Source organism: Cydia splendana, chromosome 17, assembly GCF_910591565.1.
Source record: "Cydia splendana chromosome 17, ilCydSple1.2, whole genome shotgun sequence".
NCBI lineage: Eukaryota > Metazoa > Arthropoda > Insecta > Lepidoptera > Tortricidae > Cydia > Cydia splendana.
In genome coordinates this window covers 12,801,855-12,823,596 of record NC_085976.1, presented here as the reverse complement: position 1 = coordinate 12,823,596, position 21,742 = coordinate 12,801,855, and the positions used below count along the sequence as shown (strand labels likewise).

At 40.3% G+C, this 21,742-nt stretch overlaps 1 protein-coding gene across 1 annotated transcript in view; it reads right to left on the bottom strand.

Annotated features, from left to right (window-relative positions):
• LOC134798817 (unconventional myosin-IXa-like) overlaps positions 1–21,742 on the bottom strand; it is a 49,007-nt gene that overhangs the window by 6,329 nt on the left and 20,936 nt on the right. The window contains exons 11-28 of the mRNA XM_063771203.1: positions 21,380–21,427; positions 20,748–20,933; positions 19,572–19,766; positions 18,671–18,918; positions 17,996–18,167; positions 17,415–17,598; positions 16,384–16,475; positions 13,653–13,733; positions 12,749–12,871; positions 11,948–12,119; positions 10,410–10,522; positions 9,785–9,933; positions 7,040–7,172; positions 6,294–6,452; positions 5,775–5,975; positions 4,907–5,093; positions 3,683–3,952; positions 56–217 (exon numbers count right to left, since the gene is read on the bottom strand). Coding sequence (XP_063627273.1) covers positions 56–217; positions 3,683–3,952; positions 4,907–5,093; positions 5,775–5,975; positions 6,294–6,452; positions 7,040–7,172; positions 9,785–9,933; positions 10,410–10,522; positions 11,948–12,119; positions 12,749–12,871; positions 13,653–13,733; positions 16,384–16,475; positions 17,415–17,598; positions 17,996–18,167; positions 18,671–18,918; positions 19,572–19,766; positions 20,748–20,933; positions 21,380–21,427 — 2,875 coding nt within the window. The remainder of the gene's footprint in view (positions 1–55; positions 218–3,682; positions 3,953–4,906; positions 5,094–5,774; positions 5,976–6,293; positions 6,453–7,039; positions 7,173–9,784; positions 9,934–10,409; positions 10,523–11,947; positions 12,120–12,748; positions 12,872–13,652; positions 13,734–16,383; positions 16,476–17,414; positions 17,599–17,995; positions 18,168–18,670; positions 18,919–19,571; positions 19,767–20,747; positions 20,934–21,379; positions 21,428–21,742) is intronic.

Genomic DNA, 21,742 nt, shown 5'->3' with positions numbered 1-21,742 from the left:
CCGATCGTGCTTTCCATTACATGAGAATAAAACTAAAAAAGTAAAGGTTGTTTACCTTCATGTAGCACTTCTTGTGTGACGCCAGCCTACACGTCTGGCAGATGAGCGACCGCTCGATGGGCCACATGAAGAATGTCTTGCAGATCTCGCACTCCGTAGGTATGTTTATCATTGAGAGAATAAACGTATGCCCTTTGTACTGTATTGGATCGTCCACCTAAAAAAAAGTTTAGTACATAAAATAGCCGAAGGCTGAGGCATGTCGTAAAATCTTTTTGTAACTCGTTGTCACGATGTTTGTTGGAATGTATTTTAACAAACCGCGTTGCTATTTCTATACACGAACACAATTGTGTCGTTTTCAAGCAAAAGGTATCACTTTGTCGCTTAAGGCGCGGTGTGTAGTAAAATGCACTTTTTTGTCACCATATTTACAGACTTTTACAAGGATATCATGCATTATTTTCTAGTATGTATAACTTCAGTCCTTGAACTACGTTATTGCTTGTCAGAAACACGACGGCTCATTATTTTCTCGATAGAATCTTAAGTTGAAAACATGCCTAACACTGTCTTTATTTCCTTATGTTAGAAGTACTACGACGAAAATGTATATGAAACTTACTTCAGTCGATAGCTTTTAAGTAAATCTTCATTATTGCTTGTCCTTTTATCGATACGTTAAATTTTTCATTCATCATTTGATGAATTCAACATTTTGCCTACTAAATTACACCTTACGCGGCAATTCCTTGCGCCTATTCCTCACGCCAGTACGCCCGTGACCACTGTCAGCGTCGGACCTGTGCTAGTTTAGCGACGTTTCATAAAATGGGTAATCACAGTATAAATATGTTATACACACAATGTTTTTCGACATACTTACGAAGAAAAGCAAAATAATTCTTAAATACGGTGACATTTCAGACATTCGTCCGTCATATTGTCATTTTATAACAAGTTGGGCAGCAAAGGCACACACCCATCTAACCAATCCGGAATTCAGTCACGATTGATAAATTGTGTAAACATATTTTAAAAGGCTATAAAATTAATCAAATTGAATAATTTAGACTGGTCACATTTTTGTAAAAATCGATTTCTTCTGGCAAAACATATTACTTTTTGGCAACCGGGTTTTTTAACCTAATTAGACCCCGCTGAATCCGAATTTGCCGGTTGCTTGATCGAATTCTTGACTGGAAGTGAGATATTTGATATTAAAGGTCCCTTTTTTTAGTTTTTCGTAAATAACTCGTAAACGGTGGCCAATATAAAAAAAAATGTTGTAAACATTAATAATTTACCCAAAATTTTCAATAAAAAAGATTCAGTACATTTTAGCAGGGATCAATATTTAAAAAGATAATAAAGAGGGAAAGTTAATTATAATAAATTCTAAGGTTCCTTGTTTTTATTTTTTCGTTAATAATTTGAAAAGTATGACTCATAGCAAAAACAAATCTTACACATAAATAATAAACATAAAATTTCCTACAAGAAACATGTAGAACACTTTTCGCTAGGATCAATATTTAAAAAGACAAAGCAGCCGGTAAGTTAATTACAATCAATTTTAAAGTCCCTTTTTAGTTTTTTGTAAATAACTCGTAAACGGTGTCCCATAGCAAAATAGGTTTTTATAAATAAATAATCTACATAAAATTTTCTGCAAAAACATCTGAACACTTTTCTCTAGGATCAATATTTAAAACGATATTAAAGGAAGAAAGTTCATTACAATCAATTCACATGTCACTTTTTTAGTTTTTAGGGTCCCGTACCTCAAAAGGAAAAAACGGAACCCTTATAGGATCACTCGTGCGACTGTCTGTCTGTCTGTCCGTCTGTCACAGCCCATTTTCTTCAAAAGTACTGGACCAATTAAGTTGAAATTTGGTACACACATGTAAATTCGTGACCCAAAGACGGACATCTTACGTAAACAAATGAATTTTAAACATGGAGGCCACTTTTTAGCCAAGGGGGGTTAATTAACATTAAGAACCTATTTTGCTATGAGCCACCGTTTACGAGTCATTTACGAAAAACTTAAAATAGGGACCTGGAAATTGATTATAATTAACTTACCCCCTTTGATACCTCATTAAATATTGATTGTAGCGAAAAAGTGTACAAAACCTTTTTTGTGGACAATTTTATGTTCAATATTTATGTATAATATTTTTTTGCAACGGGGGCACCGTTTACGAGTTCTTTACGAAAAAAAAGCGACCTGTGAACTGATTGTGATTAACTTTCTTCCTTTAATATCGTTTTAAATATTGATCCTAGAGAAAAGTGTTCAGATGTTTTTTGCAGAAAATTTTATGGAGATTATTTATTCATAAAAACCTATTTTGCTATGGGACACTGTTTACGAGTTATTTACAAAAAACTAAAAAGGGAATTTAAAATTGATTATAATTCACTTACCGGATGCTTTGTCTTTTTAAATATTGATCCTAGCGAAAAGTGTGCTACATGTTTCTTGTAGGAAATTCTATGTTTATTATTTGTGTAAGATTAGTTTTTGCTATGAAAGTGATTATAATGAACTTTCCCGCCTTAATATCTCTTTGAATATTGATCCTAGCGAAAAATTGTACGGAATCTTTCTTGTAGGCAATTTTATGCAGATTATTTATGTTTAAGAAAATTTTTTGCTATGCGCCACCGTTTAAGAGTTATTTACGAAAAACTAAAAAAAGGGACCTTTAATATCAACTATCTCACTTCCAGTCAAGAATTCGATCAAGCAACCGGCAATTTCGGATTCAGCGGGGTCTAATTAGGTTAAAAAACCCGGTTGCCAAAAAATAATATGTTTTGCCAGTCGAAATCGATTTTTACAAAAACAAGATCAGTCAAGTATACACTCATATTGTATATAATTAATAATTATTTAGGTACACTCACCGTCTTACCTACCATGTTTAGGGTTCCCTACCCAAACGGTAAAACGGAACCCTATTAGTAAGACTCCGCTGTCCGTCCGTTCGTCCGTCCGTCTGTCACCAGGCTGTATCTCACGAACCGTGATAGCTAGACAGTTGAAATTTTCACAGATGATGTATTTCTGTTGCCGCTGTAACAACAAATACTAAAAAGTACGGAACCCTCGGTGGGCTCAGTGGGCGAGTCCGACTCGCACTTGTCCGGTTTTTAATTTCATTAAGTACTCATCAAAATTCGAATTTACTGATAAATCTTATTCAATATTAATTGCCGAACTAAAAATCCCGGAACTGACAATTCAGAATACCGATGTCGTCAGAATAAGGACGTAGACGTGCTGCGCGGGAATGGTGCGGTGCGCCGCGCGGGGCGCCCGCCTGCCCGTTCTACCACGCGTCTGCTTCACCCCCTTGAAAACGTAAAACTCGAGTATAAGAGCGCCTTAACATAAGGACGAAATTTGCTTGTACCTTTATACGAATAACTTGTCAAAGCGTCTTATGGCAAGCGATAAAGTTGTTGAAAAACATTTTGCTAGAAAATGACACAATTTATGACTGCACAAGAGAATAAACATTACTTGTAGGAGGTTGTCTGAACTTTTCGCTAAAGCTCAGTTTTCCTAGGATAGCGGTGCCGTCATATAGCGGCCGTCTCCATACTAAATAAACGGCCGCTATGACGGCACCACTATCCTAGGAAACCAGAGCATAAGTGTACTCACTTTTCTCTTCTTATCCTTTTTCCGCTTGGTCCTGCCCTTGTCGACGTCGTGCTGGCTCATGAACTCGTCCATGAACCCGCGGAAGGCGTTGACGCCCATCGTGATGGACAGCGTGGAGCCCTCGCGTGCGCACACTGTCTCCATCACGTGCAGGAAGTTCCCGATTAGGTCCTTGTACTTGAGCGCCGAGCCGCGCGTCTCCACCACGCTGTACGTCGCCACTAGGTTGTCTTTGAACTCGCGTAGCGCGTGCTTGAATACCCTGTCCACCTACGGATGTGACGATTTATCATTAGAATTGAGTGAGTTAAAATGAAAAGAATGGAATTTAAAAAGATTGCCATGCCACATTCTACTCAGTACCAGGCGTGGCTCACTCCGCGTTTTCGTCGCTTTGCAACAATTACATCCGTCCCACACCAATTTTGGTGGCTAGCCATAAGACACGCGTGGCGCTGTCGCCACCTAGCGGTCATATCTGTCTTAATCGTAACAGACGCGTTTTGTTAGAGCGTGAATCTTCTGTACCTAGTACTATTATTTATTCTGTGTCAGTACTTACATTCCAAGTCGCAAGCGCTCGGCGCGGTGCGGCGCTGCCACTACTAACTTACAGCTACATATATGGAAAGCAATGTATAAAAGTTTCAAATCCCTTTTACTCGAGTTAGACTCACTCCGAATTCAGTAGTTTAATGTGAATCGTAGATTTATCGAAGACTCAGTATAAGTTTAATACGTGCAGAACAGTACACATTTTTAAAGCTTCGTGTCAAAGTCAAGTTGTAAATTCGGATTTAGGCCACAAGGTCCTTTAAAACGCTCAAGCGAAAGGTGTATGTGCTATGGGCGAGCAGGTTAATTCTAATACAGCCGGGCTAGCACACGATTGGCGCGACAGTATCTCGCCGCGAGATAGCCTACCCGTCCCTATTTAATTAATACAGTTAAGAAAAGACAGGTAGTCTATCTCGCGGCGAGATACTGTCGCGCCAATCATGTGCTTGGCCTACAGGCGCAAGAGAGCACCCTCCAACGCGTTCTATTCATATCTCTACTTACCCCCTTATTCATAAACGCGCTACAAACCTCAATTAGCTAATAATCGTTTGTCCTTATCTGTAATTTTGACTTATGTATTTGTAAGAAAGGGATAAAACATAATTTAACTAAATCAGGCCCGTAAAGTTTTATGAATAAGGGGGTTAGTAGTTAGGTACTCACCTCAGATTGTTTCTCATTCTCGCTGGACTCCATCTGGAAGATCTTCTTGGTGATGAAGTTCTGCATGGCGTGCAGCTCGTTGGCGTCAGAGATGATCTTGTCCGTGCGGTCCATGAACTCGGACGTGCCCGTCAGGTTGAAGTGAGTGCTCGACGAACTCTTGTGCTCGGCGCCCATGTGGGGTTTCCTGTCACAATTCAGATTTTTGTTATGTAGGTATAGGCCCCGTGCATGAACTATAGGGGGCAGCATAGAAGCCGTCAGATTTTTGGCGCGAGGCGTAAATGTGTCGTTTATGCTTCCGATGTAGCCCACAAGATAGCAGAACCTACTTTGCACAAGGAAAGGTACCGACGAGAACGGGAGATGGTAGCATTTGCTTTGGCAATGTAGTGTGCACATATGTTTCCGATTCAGGCCAGAAGATGGCAGACCCTCCAACGCGCACAGTCCCTATATGTTGTGGCCTTGTGTATGAAATAGTATTTCATGTTTTGAACACACTCACATTTTGCCTTTTATATGTAGGTACTTGAAGACGGTACTAATACGGCAACCTTGCTTTAATTTCTAAAAAGGTAATTTAAAAAACACAAATTCTGACTTGAATAAAATGTCTAGTATAAACGAATATTCGAGACGCGCAAGTTGAGAGAATGTGAAAATAATAATTTTCTGTCCGTCTACGCTAAATCTGCACTAACTTGGACTACCGCTGACAATGTATGACATACTAGATAGATAGACCCTAGTAAAGACTATAGACCAGTAATCTATATGATTCCATGGTCTGTTTTGCAACGAACGGGTTCTACTGCTCGTTCGATTTATGCAGCGTACGTCATCACCCGTCCAATACAACCCGTACCTGTATTTGTGCCTGCCGCGGCCGGGCGCGGCGACGGGACTGGAGCAGGGCATGGTGATGACGCCCTTGTTCTGGATGCATTTGGTGTGGTACAGCTGCTTGCAGTCGATGCAGCGCTGGCCCTGCGTCACGAACGCGTCGATCGCCTGGTGGCAGTACACGCATTTGTCGCCTTTCGCGAACCGGGTGCCTTTCCGAAACCTGGAAGATGGATAAAGTGGTCAGTTTCAGGCCGTTTACGGACACAGGGCACAACAGAAAAAAAAAATAGTTTACAGACTTACAGCGCCTAGAAAAATATAAGACCACGGTTTCAGTGACGAGCGTCTAGCGGCACGTTAGGCGGAAGAGGCAGCGTGGCGTCAAGTATTTTGCGTGTCGTTTAATATAGACGCCTCGATGGTACCCAAGCTCAGTTTGGGTTTGCAAAGGGTCGATTGCGCCAACTACTTTGCCACACTGATCACTAATAGACCTTATATCTTTGCCATAAGGTTTACCAATACAGTATCTGCGTACCTGTGTCCCGCGATCCGGAAGAGGCCGTTGGTGGTCTGTCCGATGTAGTCGGTGGAGCGCGGGTCGGCGGGGCGCGGCTCGGGGTCGGAGTTGCGGCGCCGCACCTCGCCGCGCAGCGGCGGCGCCTCCAGCAGCGGGCCCATCATCTCTGACGCCGCCCTAACAGAACAAATGTTTCCATTAGTATGACTACTTAGGTACGTACATACTTATTTGTGTGTACACGTGGAGGCATAATGTTTGCTGTAGTGAGCGTGACCGTTGAAGGGGGCTTGGCGTGCCGTAATTAGTGCACCCCGTGGCCCGACATCCAATATCGGATATGATAATGTGATTCGATTTGGGTCACGCGGTGGGATATCTTGCAACACGCACGGTCCTATATTTTTCCTTAAAGGAGGATAGAGATAGCGACACAGACACAGAGGTTCTCGTTCTCAATAACCATCACAAAGTAACTTTAAAAGGATGTGTTCACCTGTAGCTGGGGTACATTAGTACTATTTAGTACATATGTGCCCTTATAAAGTGTCATTCTATAGAACTTGCTAACTATGCAAACAAACCGCCATATTGAAACTGTCACTGAAGGATGATTTCAGTATGGCCGTTTGTTTACATAGTTAGCAAGTTCTATAGAATGTCACTTTACATCAATCACATCACACAATTATTAACATTGTAACACTTTGTCCTATTCCGTTGGTGTCCCGTACAACTAATACAAAAAGTGTGTGGTGACGCACCGCTTGATGTCGTGGTGGTCGTTGTGGTCGGCGTCGGGCTGGTCGGGCGCGCGGCGCGGCGAGCGGCGGGCGGCGCGCGCGGGCACGGCGGGCGGCGCCGGCGGCTCCGCGGCCCGCCCCATCGTCAGGCACGCTGGAGGAGGAACACATGCACTACATGTCGATATACGAGTTCATGTTGTAATACCTCACGAGTATAGCTTCAATGGCAAAATGAATACGTCAATATTTAGAACGACATTGAATGTCTGTTAATAAATACTATCCACTTTTCAGTTTGACATGCCTACTTTGGGATTGGGATAAGAGCGGAATTATGGTATCGTCTTGGGTCATCCCATTCGTTTTTCGTCAAGTTCTTAAATTAGTCCTTTTCTGCTTTCGTCACTCATTCTACATTGAAAGCCACCGACGATTGTGACGAATGTAGAATGAGTGACGAAAGCAGAATAGGACTAATTTAAGAACTTGACGAAAAACGAATGGGACGACCCAAGACGATACCGGAATTATTTTTATAATTTTTGATCTTATATCATCATCATCATCATTTCAGCCTATATACGTCCCACTGCTGGGCACAGGCCTCCTCTCATGCGCGAGAGGGCTTGGGCTATAGTCCCCACGCTAGCCCAATGCGGATTGGGGACTTCACATACACCTTTGAATTTCTTCGCAGATGTATGCAGGTTTCCTCACGATGTTTTCCTTCACCGAAAAGCTAGTGGTAAACATCAAATGATATTTCGTACATAAGTTCCGAAAAACTCATTGGTACGAGCCAGGATTTGAACCCGCGACCTCCGGATTGAAAGTCGGACGTCATATCCACTCGGCCACCACCGCTCCGCTTCTATAGTTTCGCGGAATTTCAATATCCATGAGCCGAGGATAGAACATTTTTATCTCCGAAATCTTTAAAAAAAAATTATCTCTTTAGGCGTTGTCTTAGACTTCTTAGGCCGAGTGGAACCATCCCACTAACCCCAAGCGGTTAAACCGTAAACCCAGTTTCAAATTGTGCTGGTAACCATGGTAACTCTAGGTTTAACCGATTAACCCCGGGTTAGTGGAATGGTGCAAAGGGCGCTTAGAGTTAATAAGCGTAAAAACTTCGTACGAGACGGAGCGATTATACGACAAACATTAGCTACTTAAATTGATTCATAAGCTCTATCTATTTATGAAGAACGCAGACATCAAAATTACAGACGAAAATATACAAGTGTGACGACGTTTATGAATAAGTTTATGCCACAAACGTATAACATGCATAACTTACCAAAGTAATAAAATAGCAACTTAATACACACGTTCACATATCCCATCAAGAGAAGGATCACGGAGAATAACACAAGATATACAAAACATTTCTCATCAGCTGTGGGTTTGTCCGTTGGCACTACCCGTACTGACATTCTGTCATCGCTATATCTACTACACTGACTATTAGCATTTTTATTTATAAGAAAACATAACAAAATAAAAACAATAGAGCGTAAATACATTAGCAAAAGGGATCTATTAAAGATGGAGTCCCAGTTTCAGATAAGATTGTCTAATGAGTTTAATGCTAAACAAAATTTGCTAATTAACTTGAACGGGAAATCTTTTGTGTTATTCAAAATAGAGCTCGTAATTATGATGGGTTCCTGCTGTTATTTGCATTACTTAAGTCATAGACATAAATCCAATTTGAAATAGATCGGTGCCTAGACTTGGCATATCATCAATCAGTTATTGAGGTAAACTCTAAACAGCGTGAAAGAGAAAGTGTGATATGTTAGGAAGGGATAACATGATTTATGGTCATCCGATGTTAACAATGTTTTTCTCAAAAATGGACGGCAAAGTCGACTTTGCCGTTTAAAAAATAGATCGCGAAGCGCGTAGTTTATGGTCAGTCAAAAATTAAAAAGTTAAAAACATTGCAGTCTCGATTTCGGGACTGCAATGTTGCATACAAATTCCATTATTTGTCGAGTTCCAAACTTTTTAAAAGTTGAAATGGCCATATCAAATGAAGGCACAGGCCCATTAAACAGCCAAACAGATGATTAGTACCGCGATTATTTAGCTGTCTCAAATAGGTTGACGTATTTTCGGCAGAAAAATACACTTCTATTTTTTTATAAAAAAAAAAAAAGGCGGCAAAGCTAATTTTTTCAATTGTTTCTACTTTTTTCTGTGAAAATATATACGTAAGAACGTTGCTTTTGTAAAATATTTCTATGATATTTATATTTCTTGCACCATTTTTGAGAAAAGCACTATATATGACTCGGCTGGAAGGCTACTTGCTGGCTTCGGATTCAATTAAACGGACTCCCAAGGTCGTCCGTTTAAAACGAATCCTCAACCTGCAAGTAGCTACTTCCGAGCCTCGACAATAATGTACTATTGTTATACAGTGACAATTCTTTGTGCTTTAGTTTCTGTTTTACGGTACTCCAGAATAAGCATGTCTCGTCAGGTGAAAATCAATATTCAGTAGGTAATTACTACCACATGTTCAGAGCCATAATGAACTGTAGTAGTAATAAAACAAGGTTGATTTTTCTTTAATTATTTTTTGCTTGTCACCTGACGGTATGGCATCATGAGTAATTAATGTAATTATATGACTAGGGCGCGAAATATGTGTATGAAGGTACCTTACGAGTATATAGTGTAAAGCGTCTTTTATGCAGGCGTGCAACATTCAATATACACGCTTTGTATATGTGTGTAAGTATGTGTGGTTACCATTAATCTGCGTGGTCGGTCTTGCGCGCTGTGGGTCGCGGGGCTCGCGCCGCACGGGCGGCAGGCTGAGCAGCGCGCGCGGCGACGCGGCCGGCGGCTCCAGCGTCGTGCTCGACAGGCTGCGCTGGTACACCGCGGGGGAACCTCTTCTGGGGGGAAAACCGCACTCAACATAACGTGTTGTTTACACAAGTCTCATGCGGGCGCAAAACCTATGCACGTCCGAGTGATACAAACATTTGAAGAAAAAAACAAGCTTTTGTTACACTCTGGTGTGTTCCACGACCATCGTGTGGAGCCAATAACCGATAAAGATTCGATAACACTCCGAGCGGTCGAGGTGCTATCTTCTTGAAGTAAAAAAGCCCAGCACGAGCTCAGTTTTGTTTCTAAATTGAGGGCCGATGCCAGGCTTTGGGTAAAAATAAATCCATATTCTTACCCACCATATACCCAAGCCATAAGCGCAGTGGGTTACGCGAACGTTACACAAGGTTCTAGAAAAGACACAAAGCAATTCGTGGTGATTGGTTCACTTGCGGATTAAGCCCTGAAATAAATGCTTAACAAAGAGGTTTTCCTCAAGGGATATGATAAATCCAACTGAATATATTTCATAGTTTACCTGGAGCCGCTCCTGTTGGTGTCGGAGCTGTCCGCGGGGCTCCAGTCGCCGGCGTGCCTCAGGTACTCTTCACTACTGCTCGCTATCGATTCTGCTAATTCTCTTTCTCGAATCTAAGGCCCAAAGTGAGTGAAAGTGACATGAAGGTTACGAAATACTGTCGCGGTGGTAAATGGGTTCAAATTTATCTCTATGACAGGGGTTCCCTATATTTTTCAATCCGCGGCGCAAAATTTCGGCGGCGGCTCCCTAACCTACTTAGCTAGGCTATTGGAAATAGATAGGTAACCTTGGTGAGGTGGATTGCCTCACGGCACTCGTCTCTACTGTCTACGGCGCTGCGGAGCACAGTTTGGGAGCCCCTGCTCTATGACATTGGCAAATGAAAGTGAAAAGATTTTATTCTTTAATTTAGGCCCAATCCACTTATGAATGTCAGAAACTAAGACCGGTTCTAACCCTACACCACAGCCCCGACAAGATACCGGCGCAAGAAACTCGGCGGCAATAACGGCAATTACATATTAAGAGCTTGAAATAAAACTGTTATTTTAATTTAAAACCTCCATTTTGTTTTTGTTACATTAATGATAGTAGTGTAAGCTGCACCCTATTGCAGTTAAGAAACACTGAAAACCTAATACAAAACCCTATTCTAAACGGGTCATTTGAATGTTTGTTGCAAATCACATTAGTCAACACATTTCTATGCAAATGGTAAACTTTATAGTAGCGGTTGACTAAGTAAATTTTGATAGCGTTTTCGGATACCTAGTAGTTTAGGGCCTCTACCAAATAATCGGCAATATCAATCAAAACAGCCATATATCGCCAAAGACATGTTCACAAGAATAAGGCACATGACGCTCAAATATTATGGTTTAAGAATGTATTTCTTCAAAAGAATATTATAATTCACTTATATAAAGAAATACAAACAAACATGATATACATTATTTAAACACAAACACACTTACACGTTTGGCGTAGTCTTCATAGTGTATAATACGTCCGTAAGTCCGCAAAGATATGTGCACCATTTCAAATAATATATATCAACATAAAAAGAACGGGACCACTATAAAAGGCCGACAGACACGGAATGACGCTGCGTGCACTCGTCTGCACTAATCCCCGGCCACTGCACAACTACGTAAATGTGTAATCTAATTTATGCAAGGGTGTATTAGTTATGAATATGTACTTACAGCGCAGATTGAGTCAAACTATATAATGATCTTACCTGCTAAATTTGAAATGCATTAAGTTCACAAATGAAGTTCTAACTCAACCCTTTCGTGATTCAACTTGCAAGTCTCCGCGTACTTGTACAAGTACAAAATCAATGCGAGTTTTGAACTTTCGTACAAATAATAGAAGTTCCAATTTCAAAAACACAAAAATTAGCCTGGGTCTTACAAGCATTACTAAAGTAGCGTTCCTTATTAGATTTTAAGAATTCTTACGATATTTTTTTTAAAGCGTTTGTAAATTACACTAACTATAATGAACATAAATAGGATGCATAAATTACATACCTTATTCTTTTCGGCCATGAGATAGTTCTGGTCTATCCTAAGCCAGAGGAGCTCATTGGCCAAGTCTTCGGGAGTAATCTTGTTGGGAGGGATGACCCCCTGCGGATACTTGTTAGTGGTCACACTCCAGCTCTCATCTGGGGACGATTCGTTCGCCTCCGACTGGTTTACGCTGCAAGCGACAAATAAAATGAACCCTAAACTCGTAAACATAGATGCTGAATTCGTAAAGCATTGGGTTTATAGTAGTCAGGCGCCAGTGACGTGATTCTATTGTCGTGATTTGTAGGCGTGTTTCCTGTGACGTGCCGACTAGATTTATTGACTGTGTTTTAGGGTTATGACTCAATTGCGTAGTTGGTTCCTTACAAGTCAATTGTCCAGTAAAATTTGTTTACACATTCTTATCTTTACAGTTCATGGTAAATAATACACTTGTGTATTCTTGGATGTTTCAAAATATAGATCTATGACGCTGGTTTTTGAATTTTTTTTTTATATAAAAAGTAATCGCCAAGTTCCCTTAAGCATAATATTGTGCAAAATTTATTAAAAAAAATTAAAGTGCGTTTTAGATGTTCGTGATTTTTTTCTATCAAACGAAAGTCAAAAACTCAGAATTCGATTTGCTGAAGTCCCTAGAGAAATGCCTCAAGATTGCTAATTAAATTTTTGGCAACCGTATTGTGATCTAAAAAAAGCTTTTTAAAAACTCCGTTTTCTGAGCCTACTGCACCTTAACTATGGTATGAATGGTTGAACATCATATCCGGAGTGACTTTTTTATTAGGATTGTCTTACCTCGAGTTACTTTGTTTTAATGGCTGCTCTGTGATATTCTGCGTTTTGGAGACTCTTCGCTTGCCGTAAGTCACTTGCGTGGTTGTAGCGTCTGTGATTAGGATCTCGCGCTTTTTCTCCAAACTGTCACAAAACAAAACGAATTGGTCTATAGTTTTTGTCTTTGATTCCTTTAATATTTTCGCTGCCATTGACTTGATATAAAGTCAGTACATTTCGCACCCCACACGCCACGACTTGATATGTTATACGGGTTGTCTACGTGCAATTTTTGACATGGCGTTGGTGACACTATTATTTCATTGATGTATCGGCGAAAAGGTTAAAAAATATGTTTTTAGACGAAATTTATTATTTTTGAATAAAATCATAAATAAAAAGTTAATACCTAGATTTCGCTATTGGGACCGTGCGCTGTTTTAGGATATGCCATCTTGTGGACTAAATCGGAATTAATAACTTGACATTGACAATTCAAACTTTTAAAACGGGACCCCTACAGTTCACGCTCGATAGTGCCCCATAGCGCTAATCAATATTTTATATTGTAAGGACGCTAAGCACAAATAATTTCGTGCATTGTCCCGCCATTTCCCATCTCTATCGCACGTGTGGAGTTATATTGCTGTCTCACCCATGATGCCAGTGGTCAATGTCACTGTGCGAGCGGGACCACAATATATTAAAGCGCGTGCGATAGAGATAGGACATGGCGGATCAATATACGAAATTCTTCGTGCTTAGCGTCCTTACTTTAGGGTGGTATTCCACCTGTCCAATGTCATTGCGTCGCACTCTCTCATGTGAGGACTCCAATGTGTGAACAAATAAATTGGTTAGGTAGGTGGAATACCATCCTAAGATCACAATTTTTTAGATCATACACCAATCATAAACGATTTACCTTGGAATGGGCAGAGATTGCGTCACTCTTAGTTTTTCTCTCGTTTCTTTCCTCTCCGCCTCTTCTTGTATCAGTCTGTTCCTAAAACGCAACAGAGCACGTGAGATATATTCTAGGTTAGTGGCGGGGTTTATGAGTGAATGGAAATCAACAAAGTTGTAGAGCTCTCAGTTAATGTCAGTCGTAAATATCAACGCCGACTCACTGATATTTGAAGTTTGGGTCATACTCATATTTAGGCGTAATTTAATACTATTTTGTTATAAAAACATGAGTTTTATTTTTAATTTCAAAATTAAAATAGTCGTTTTATTATCTGTACGTCAAGTGACAGAAAACGCCGGCCAACATTTTTTTTGACGTATATTGACGTCGCAACTGTTTTTGTAATAAATAATGGCGTAAAGTTTGCACTGCACATTTGACGTTTCTTTGTTATGCTCTGGTTTCCTAGGATAGCGGTGCTGTCATATAGCGGCCGTCTCCCACGGACGTAGAGAGTAAACTGGATAGTGTACACTGGCCAAAAAGTGTGTCCACATGAGAGGTCAAACCTGAGCCCTCCATCTCTTTCTAATTAGGGTGACCATAAGTCATATGAATGTGGGATATTAGCATAAGATGGAATGTATGCCAGGATCTTTTCTCATTCGTGCATAATCAGAGAGAATCATACTGTATTTTCCCTAAGCTAGTATAATTGCCCCAGAAAAGAGATGGATATAGTTTTTTTTCTCTTCTGTAAAACGCTTTACACAACCTTACTTAATTTAGTCGTTATAAAGCTTTTAGTCGTTATAAAAGCTGTTACAGATGGGATGGGCGTATTGGATCGCGATCAATGCGATCATAGTTGATTGTGAGGAAGGTGGTCCGCCGTACGTCCATCGTACGTATTGGGTGAAAACCAGCGTAGTGTCTTACAGACACTGCTTATGCTGAGCGGCATCCTATTTGGTGTATGTTTACTGTATTGTTAACTTTATGTTGTACTTACCGTAATGGAGGTATGTTTTTGTACGCCAAATAAATATTTTCTATTTCTATTTATTTCTATCAAAGACAGCTATAAGAGAGAGCGAGACAGATATCCGGGGTCGGGTAAAACGTTGTAGTTGTACTTGGTAATTCGCAAATCGTATTGATTAAAAACGCTGCCTTCGGTCGTGTTTTAATTTATCGTGTTGTTGTGAATTTAATTCCTACTTTCAACACTTGCAACGCAAATAAATTTATATTATTACTATGCCCACTGGTTATCGATACTAGTCATTTTGTCAAGCCCTAGCGTAGCGTAACAATTTATGTTTTTACACGAAATTATCTTGATTATTGACTAAAATGATAAAATATTAGCACACGACGAAATAAAAACTTACATTTAACTGTGTAAACCGGCATTCTACACTATTTATGCTCTTCATAATTCATAATTTAACAAAATACCTATCACTATCAATATCATACTCATGGTGTGTTCATATACGTGATGACTACCCTTTTGCATACTTTAGCTATTCATAGCTTTAGCTATTCTTTAAGCGTCATCGTAGATCTGTAATTGAAACAAAATTTTCAAATTTGCCGCTTTTGTATACTGACGGAAATGTCGGCCCAACCTATATAGAATCGATTACATATATAATATAAATAGTTAGAATTAACGTTCCAGTAATTAAATATTATGTATAAATATGAGTCTGTAATGTCCAAGGACTTCGGATTTAATTTTTGGCAATTATGTAGCTCTCATTACGTGAACCGAATAATTAAACATGCCGAAATAAGTAAGTATATCTTTATTTACTTATTAGTATACTATTTAGGTAAAGTTATTTTTACATTAAGTATGAAATAACAATTTTGTAAGACCGATCCAAATCGTACAACAATCGGACATCATGGTCACCCTAATCGTCATCAAGTTGGGGATACCAATTAATATTCAAAGTTACTACAATTTCTACCATATTCAATTTACTGTTTTTTTTGTTGCGCACATACTTGGCTTAATCAGTTAATAATATTAACATCATAATAATTAACAAATTACTTAAAAGATATCAGAACTGTAATTGGAATATAGCACTAAAATAGTATAAGAAGGTAATGAATTTCAGTAGTATATTGATATAATTTCTACCACAATGGTATATTTTTAACATTGGCAACTTGTGCGAGTGAGACACAGGGCTCGGGTTTTTCTATCTCATGTGGACCGTTTTCTCTAGTCTGGTACGAACAACATTCTGTCTCGGTGATAAGGTTCAAATTAGTATGGCAAAAAAAGTGACAACTCGCTCCAGTTTAAACAATATAACTTCATGCCGTCTCCATACAAATACTACGACATCCATATTTAGTCGTATTATTTAGTATGGAGACGGCCGCTATATGACGGCACCGCTATCCTAGGAAAACCGAGCTTTACAGCACTGTTATTATGACGTCACAAGAACGGCGGCTGCCTTTTTGACGCGAATATTAATCGTTTTAAATTAAAAAATAAATCTTTGCATATAGCGATATTATTTTCAGGAAATAAAAATAACAGTTGGCTTCGATGCTATACGAACATTTGTAAATATATTGAAAAAAAATAATAATTAGAAGTGCCTATTTTGGTAACGCCCAAAACTACGTTTGGACCAGTTTGGAAAGGCATTTATTTCTATACATGTTTATTTCTTACAAAAAACAAAGTAAGGTTTAATTGGTATGAAATACTTACAATTGTAAATCAATAATATTCCTAATTTGGTCGATGCTTTGCCGTTTGCAGAAGCCGTCGGTCTCCGACACGATTGGCGCTTTTCTGTCATGCTGTCAACACATGGATCAAGGCGGTGTATATACAAATATATGCCATACAATCAAACACATAAAGTTCACTTTCGTATGAATTTCATTGACTATTAGTTACAGTAATTTTAGAAGGCGTTATGAGAATGGAAATTTAGTCACAATGTAGATGCAGGTCGATTCACCGAAGTAAACATGAATGAATGAAGTAATACATGTGTAATTTTGCATGTCAACTTACACGAAAACAGGTTATTACACCACAATGGATAAACGATAATATTCAAATTGCTGTCATACGTGTTTTAAATAATTATATTTACGATACATGATATTGAATATTTACTGAATTTATGTAGCTTTGGTGAATAGGCCATAGTTTGATTTAACTAAATCTAGAGTTGAACTCAAATGTTAAAATATTGATCTTATAAAGTACGAAGACAATATCAAATCAAACTGTTAAAATTTCTTATTTACAATTAATTACTAGCGGTTTCGATACAGATACATCTCAAACTCATATACATGTACAACCATTCCATACATTCGCACACGTTCAATACGTCCTGACGGCTTTCCACTACAACCTCCAATACTAAACACAATACGAATTAACGATTTTTTTTTGTCATTTTAATCCCTTTTTCAGTGGCGGTTAGTCAAATATAACAGTCGGCTAAGCCGGACAAAGTCGATAAGGAAATAGCATTGCTGAGAATTTATTCTTCAGCGAGATATTCCATGAAAAAATACTAACCGGCAGTGTGAATATAGGTCTTCAAATTGAGTTGACGCTCGAGCGAATGCACTCGACGTCACGTTGGATGTCCTGCCGAAAGTGGCGCTGAATGCATCTGCACTTTTCATGCGTAAGAATAATATTGAATACTACTCCTACATTGATCGCCAAGTGGAAACCCGTCAGGCAATACCCCACAGCCTACATACGCCTCGTACCTCATTAGCGGGCGCGGGCAGCTTCCGTCGGTCAGGCAGGCGCCGGCGCAGCAGGTACCCGCGCGAGGCGGCCTGGAACGCCACCACGGAGTCCCGCAACCGCACGTACCAGCGCCGCACGCGGCTGCCGCGGAAGAACGCTTGCACCTTCGTTGCGGCTTCGTGCCGCGCTTGGAGCCATTGTCTGGAAACAAATTGTGGGTTAGGATGTGCAGTATGTATACCTAAGAATCGGTTGCCTGTCACCATTGACATTTCATATGATACTGTAAAATTTTTGCTATTCGGTGCGGTGGCGCTCCAGAACGGCGCGGAACCAGCTCTGATGAGGCTGTCAGTCATGTCAAAATACCTGCATGGGCCCTGGATGAGCAGGCTGGCACGGCGCAACGCGAGGAAGCGGTTGCGCTCCATGATCCGTGAGGCCATGATCTGTCAGTCATGTCAATATACCTGCAGGAGCTCTGGATAAGCAGGCTGGCGCTGCGCAACGCGAGGAAGCGGTGGCGCTCCAGCACGGCGCGGAACCAGCGCTGGATAGTGATGATGGACGCCATGATCTCTCAGTCATGTCAGTATACCTGCAGGCGCCCTGGATGAGCAGACTGGCGCGGCGCAGCGCGAGGAAGCGGTGGCGCTCCAGCACGGCGCGGAACCAGCGCTGGATGGTGATGATGGACGCCATGATCTGCTGGTGCAGCTTGTATTCCAGCTTCGTCTGCTCGCTCTCGCGCATAAAGATCTTCGTCGCACCTACGAGTATGTCAGAGAGAAATTTGTTTGAATAAGTTAAAAATCTAAAAATAGATGATGCAGTGATTTGTATAACTATTCCAAAGAATTCACGAACAGGCAAGCTTTTCACCTACAGAGTGTTACACGGAGAAATGAACAATACTATGAAAAATATTTTCTTTATTAGTGGCTTTCCTAGTACCCTAACCTAATCTATATCTAAGAAGCATTTGATCCTGTATAGAAATAGAATCGATCGATTTATAAAACCCAAAATACACGTTTTTATGGCTGCCTATACTTTTTTTTTAAATCTATGATTGTCAATCGTCGTTAATTAAAAGGTTAGGGAAGGTCTCCTAAGCTAAGACCATTTTCGCGTAGCAGCATGGGATATGGTAACTGTCCTCACGGACCCATGGGAAACATCCATGGCCAACGGTATTTTAAAACTATAATATGTTTTACTACAAACGAAATTTCGATATTAAATATTGAAATGAATTACTGAGCGAACTTACCGAGCTGATAATTATCCCTATCCAAGTTCAACTTGGCCAGAAAATGCCTAACATCAATCTGCGAGCTGAGCAGCCCCTTCGGCAGCAGTATCCGGTACAACTGTATGAATTCTTCATAGGTGAGCCGGACGTTGTATCCGGCCTGCCGGATCCGGACCGTCTCCAGCATGCCCGTGTATCGCAGTTGACGTTGGACGGTTTCCTCGTCGAACACGTTTGGGACTTTGTCGCTGTTTGACTTTATGCATCTGTGGGGTGAAGGGTAAATAAAGATGTGGTGTATGGCGACTTAAAGGCGATATTAGTAGATTTAGTTTTCGTCAGGGGCTCGATTATATTTTTTGCAGTGCTGTTAAAGCAGGAAATTAAACAAATTAAGACGTCTGCCAGTAATCAATAACAAATAAAATAATGTATCAATTTCCATTACGTACGTTACGTAGAGGTATAGTAATCTTTAAAATACATTATAAATAAAGCATTAATATTATGTTTACTCTCATCTCATCAGACACTATTTACTAAATTCAAAATTCGTGGTACGTTTTGTATCGTCACAATAACAATGCAATAAGATATGTAACGAATGACAAAGGTGTTTCTATTTGTGTGTACATGGCGACCCTGTGAGGACAAGCCTACAAAGTTCTAGTCTTTTAACATTAAATTTATACCTTCAGCCTTCTGAAATATGTAAAATTTAAAATATTAGAACTGTCTAAGATTTTCCTGGCGGGGTCGCCATGTACGAACCTACTCTCTAGTTCATCAGACCAGGGCCGGGTTGCATTATAAACTACAACTAATATTACAAGCGGAACTCCTTTTCTAACTTTACTTATTAGAAAAGGAGTGTAATAAGTTGTAGTTTATTATGCAACACGGCCCAGGTGGACATTACCTGATGAAGAAGGGGTTGGCCTGGTTGAGCGTCTCCATGAGCGCGGCGAGCGAGTGCTGGAACTGCGCGGCCACGGTGAGCGGCTGCTTCCTCTTGCCGGCCAGCGCCGCCGTGCGGCCCGCGACCGTCTTCACGGACTGCAGGTTCTTGAGCCCCTTCTTGGCGCGCTCGCGCGGCCTGAACGACTTGTATTTCCTGTAACGCTATGCCAATTCAGTACGGGGGTCGGAATAGGAGCCCATGCACATACAGTGATAGTGTATCGAATATACATTGAAGGTCAGTGAGGGATAGATGTGTTTTGAAAATTGTTGCGGCTGGAATATAGGGTTGCTACGCCTTTGTATTATGCTAATGTATGAATGAAAGTGAGAATTGTTCAAAATGACACTGAAAACTTTGCTTGATACATTTTTTTTTACTTTAATAGTTTGTGTTTAATTCGCATTAGCAATTTTCGAAGTAGCAACAACAGTAGACTGTCTTATGAGTCTTATTACCCTATAATTGGATGCTGTTAAGCAATAATGTGTCAACCCACATTAATTTTTCAATAGGATGTCAACTCAAAAGACGCTTAAAGTTGACATTTTATTGCAAAATGGATGTGGCATGACCCATTTTTGCTAAACACCATCCAATTCCAACATTCAATAAATACAGGATATAATGATTTTGAAAGCACATCTATTCAGCTTATAATACCCAAAATATTTTACACAAATCCGCTGATACCCTGGATAGAAACGAGTTATCACATTGAAACACAAAATGCACGGAAAATTAAAACCCATAGCCGACACCGGAAAACAAGAGCAAGTGGAGATCCCCCAACCAATAGCTGCGAATTCATCAAACAAAATCGTCAAATTGAATGGATGCCAGTATTAAAGTTTGTAACAAGGTAAAGTAAATACGACGTTCTATTCTAAGATAAAACGAGATTTAAGTACTAAAGTACTACAGAGGCTTTGTCAAAAAAAAGTATAATAATCTATTCATGCGGCAAGCAAAATTTAATAAAAAGTGACTGAATATGAATATGTAAGGACATCGGAAATTATAGAATTGAAAGCGCGATCATGTTCGTCTCTTGGCCGCCGGACGTTTGTTTGATGAACGCTGAAGTGCGAGACAGACAGAGAGCGGGCATAAAGTCGGAGACACCGCACGTACATAACGATCTGGCTGGCGCGCTGCATGACGTCGGTGTCGTCAAACGTGCGCTCGTCCCGCTCGCGCTCGAGGCGGCGCGTGCGCGTTTCGGCGAGTCTGTAATGTTTTGTCCCTTTCCCCCCTTGTCTCGGCGGCGGCTCGGCGCGCCTCGCGTCCGCGGCGCGGGCGGCGGGCGCGCGCGGCGGGCTGCGCGGGGGCGGTGGGAAAGATGACGATTACAAAATTAATGAAACAGAAAATCTATACAAATTAAAATCTGATTAAAGTGTGAGTAGTATTGCTTCGCGCATGCATTACTGGTGCCGTTTACAGTGATTATATGCGCAGGATCTACGGGTGTGGTGATTATGGTATTGGAAAGTCGATCCGAATGGACGTTAGAGCGTCAGGCTGTGTTTAAAGCGTTGAGATTCAAAATGGGTCTGCGTAGAAGCGTTAAGCTGACGCAGTCGTGGAAATTTTCAGGATAAAATGTCTACTAAAACTGGGACGGTTACTATATACTATCTAAACACAGCCTCTAGATAAAGATAAAAGGGGTGACTAGGTATACCGGAGGTAAAAACGACGTCCATGCGTTTAGAGTGCACATAGAACAAAATAATATAAGCATGCCTCGGTCGGTCACTTACGCAATTCGGTTGATTGCGAGATTGATTGACGACACAGTCGCCAGTTGGCTAATCAACAAGACACATTTCATTACGTCACAATATTGCACAAGCTTACAATACTTATATAATTACACGATATATTCGGGAACATTTATATTCATGGGGTTTAAGACATGCTTATAACATTTTAAATGGGGCGTGAGCACCTAAATATGAAATTTAAATCGATCGTTTTAGCCGCCAGTTAAAATGTTATCATGTTAGACATTAATAGGTTGCAAGTTAGTGTTAGATATTTGATGGTCCTGTAGCCTCATAATAGTCATAAATGTTATAGTCCTTCGGTTTTAAGCTGCACTTCATCTTACAATAATGTACTTA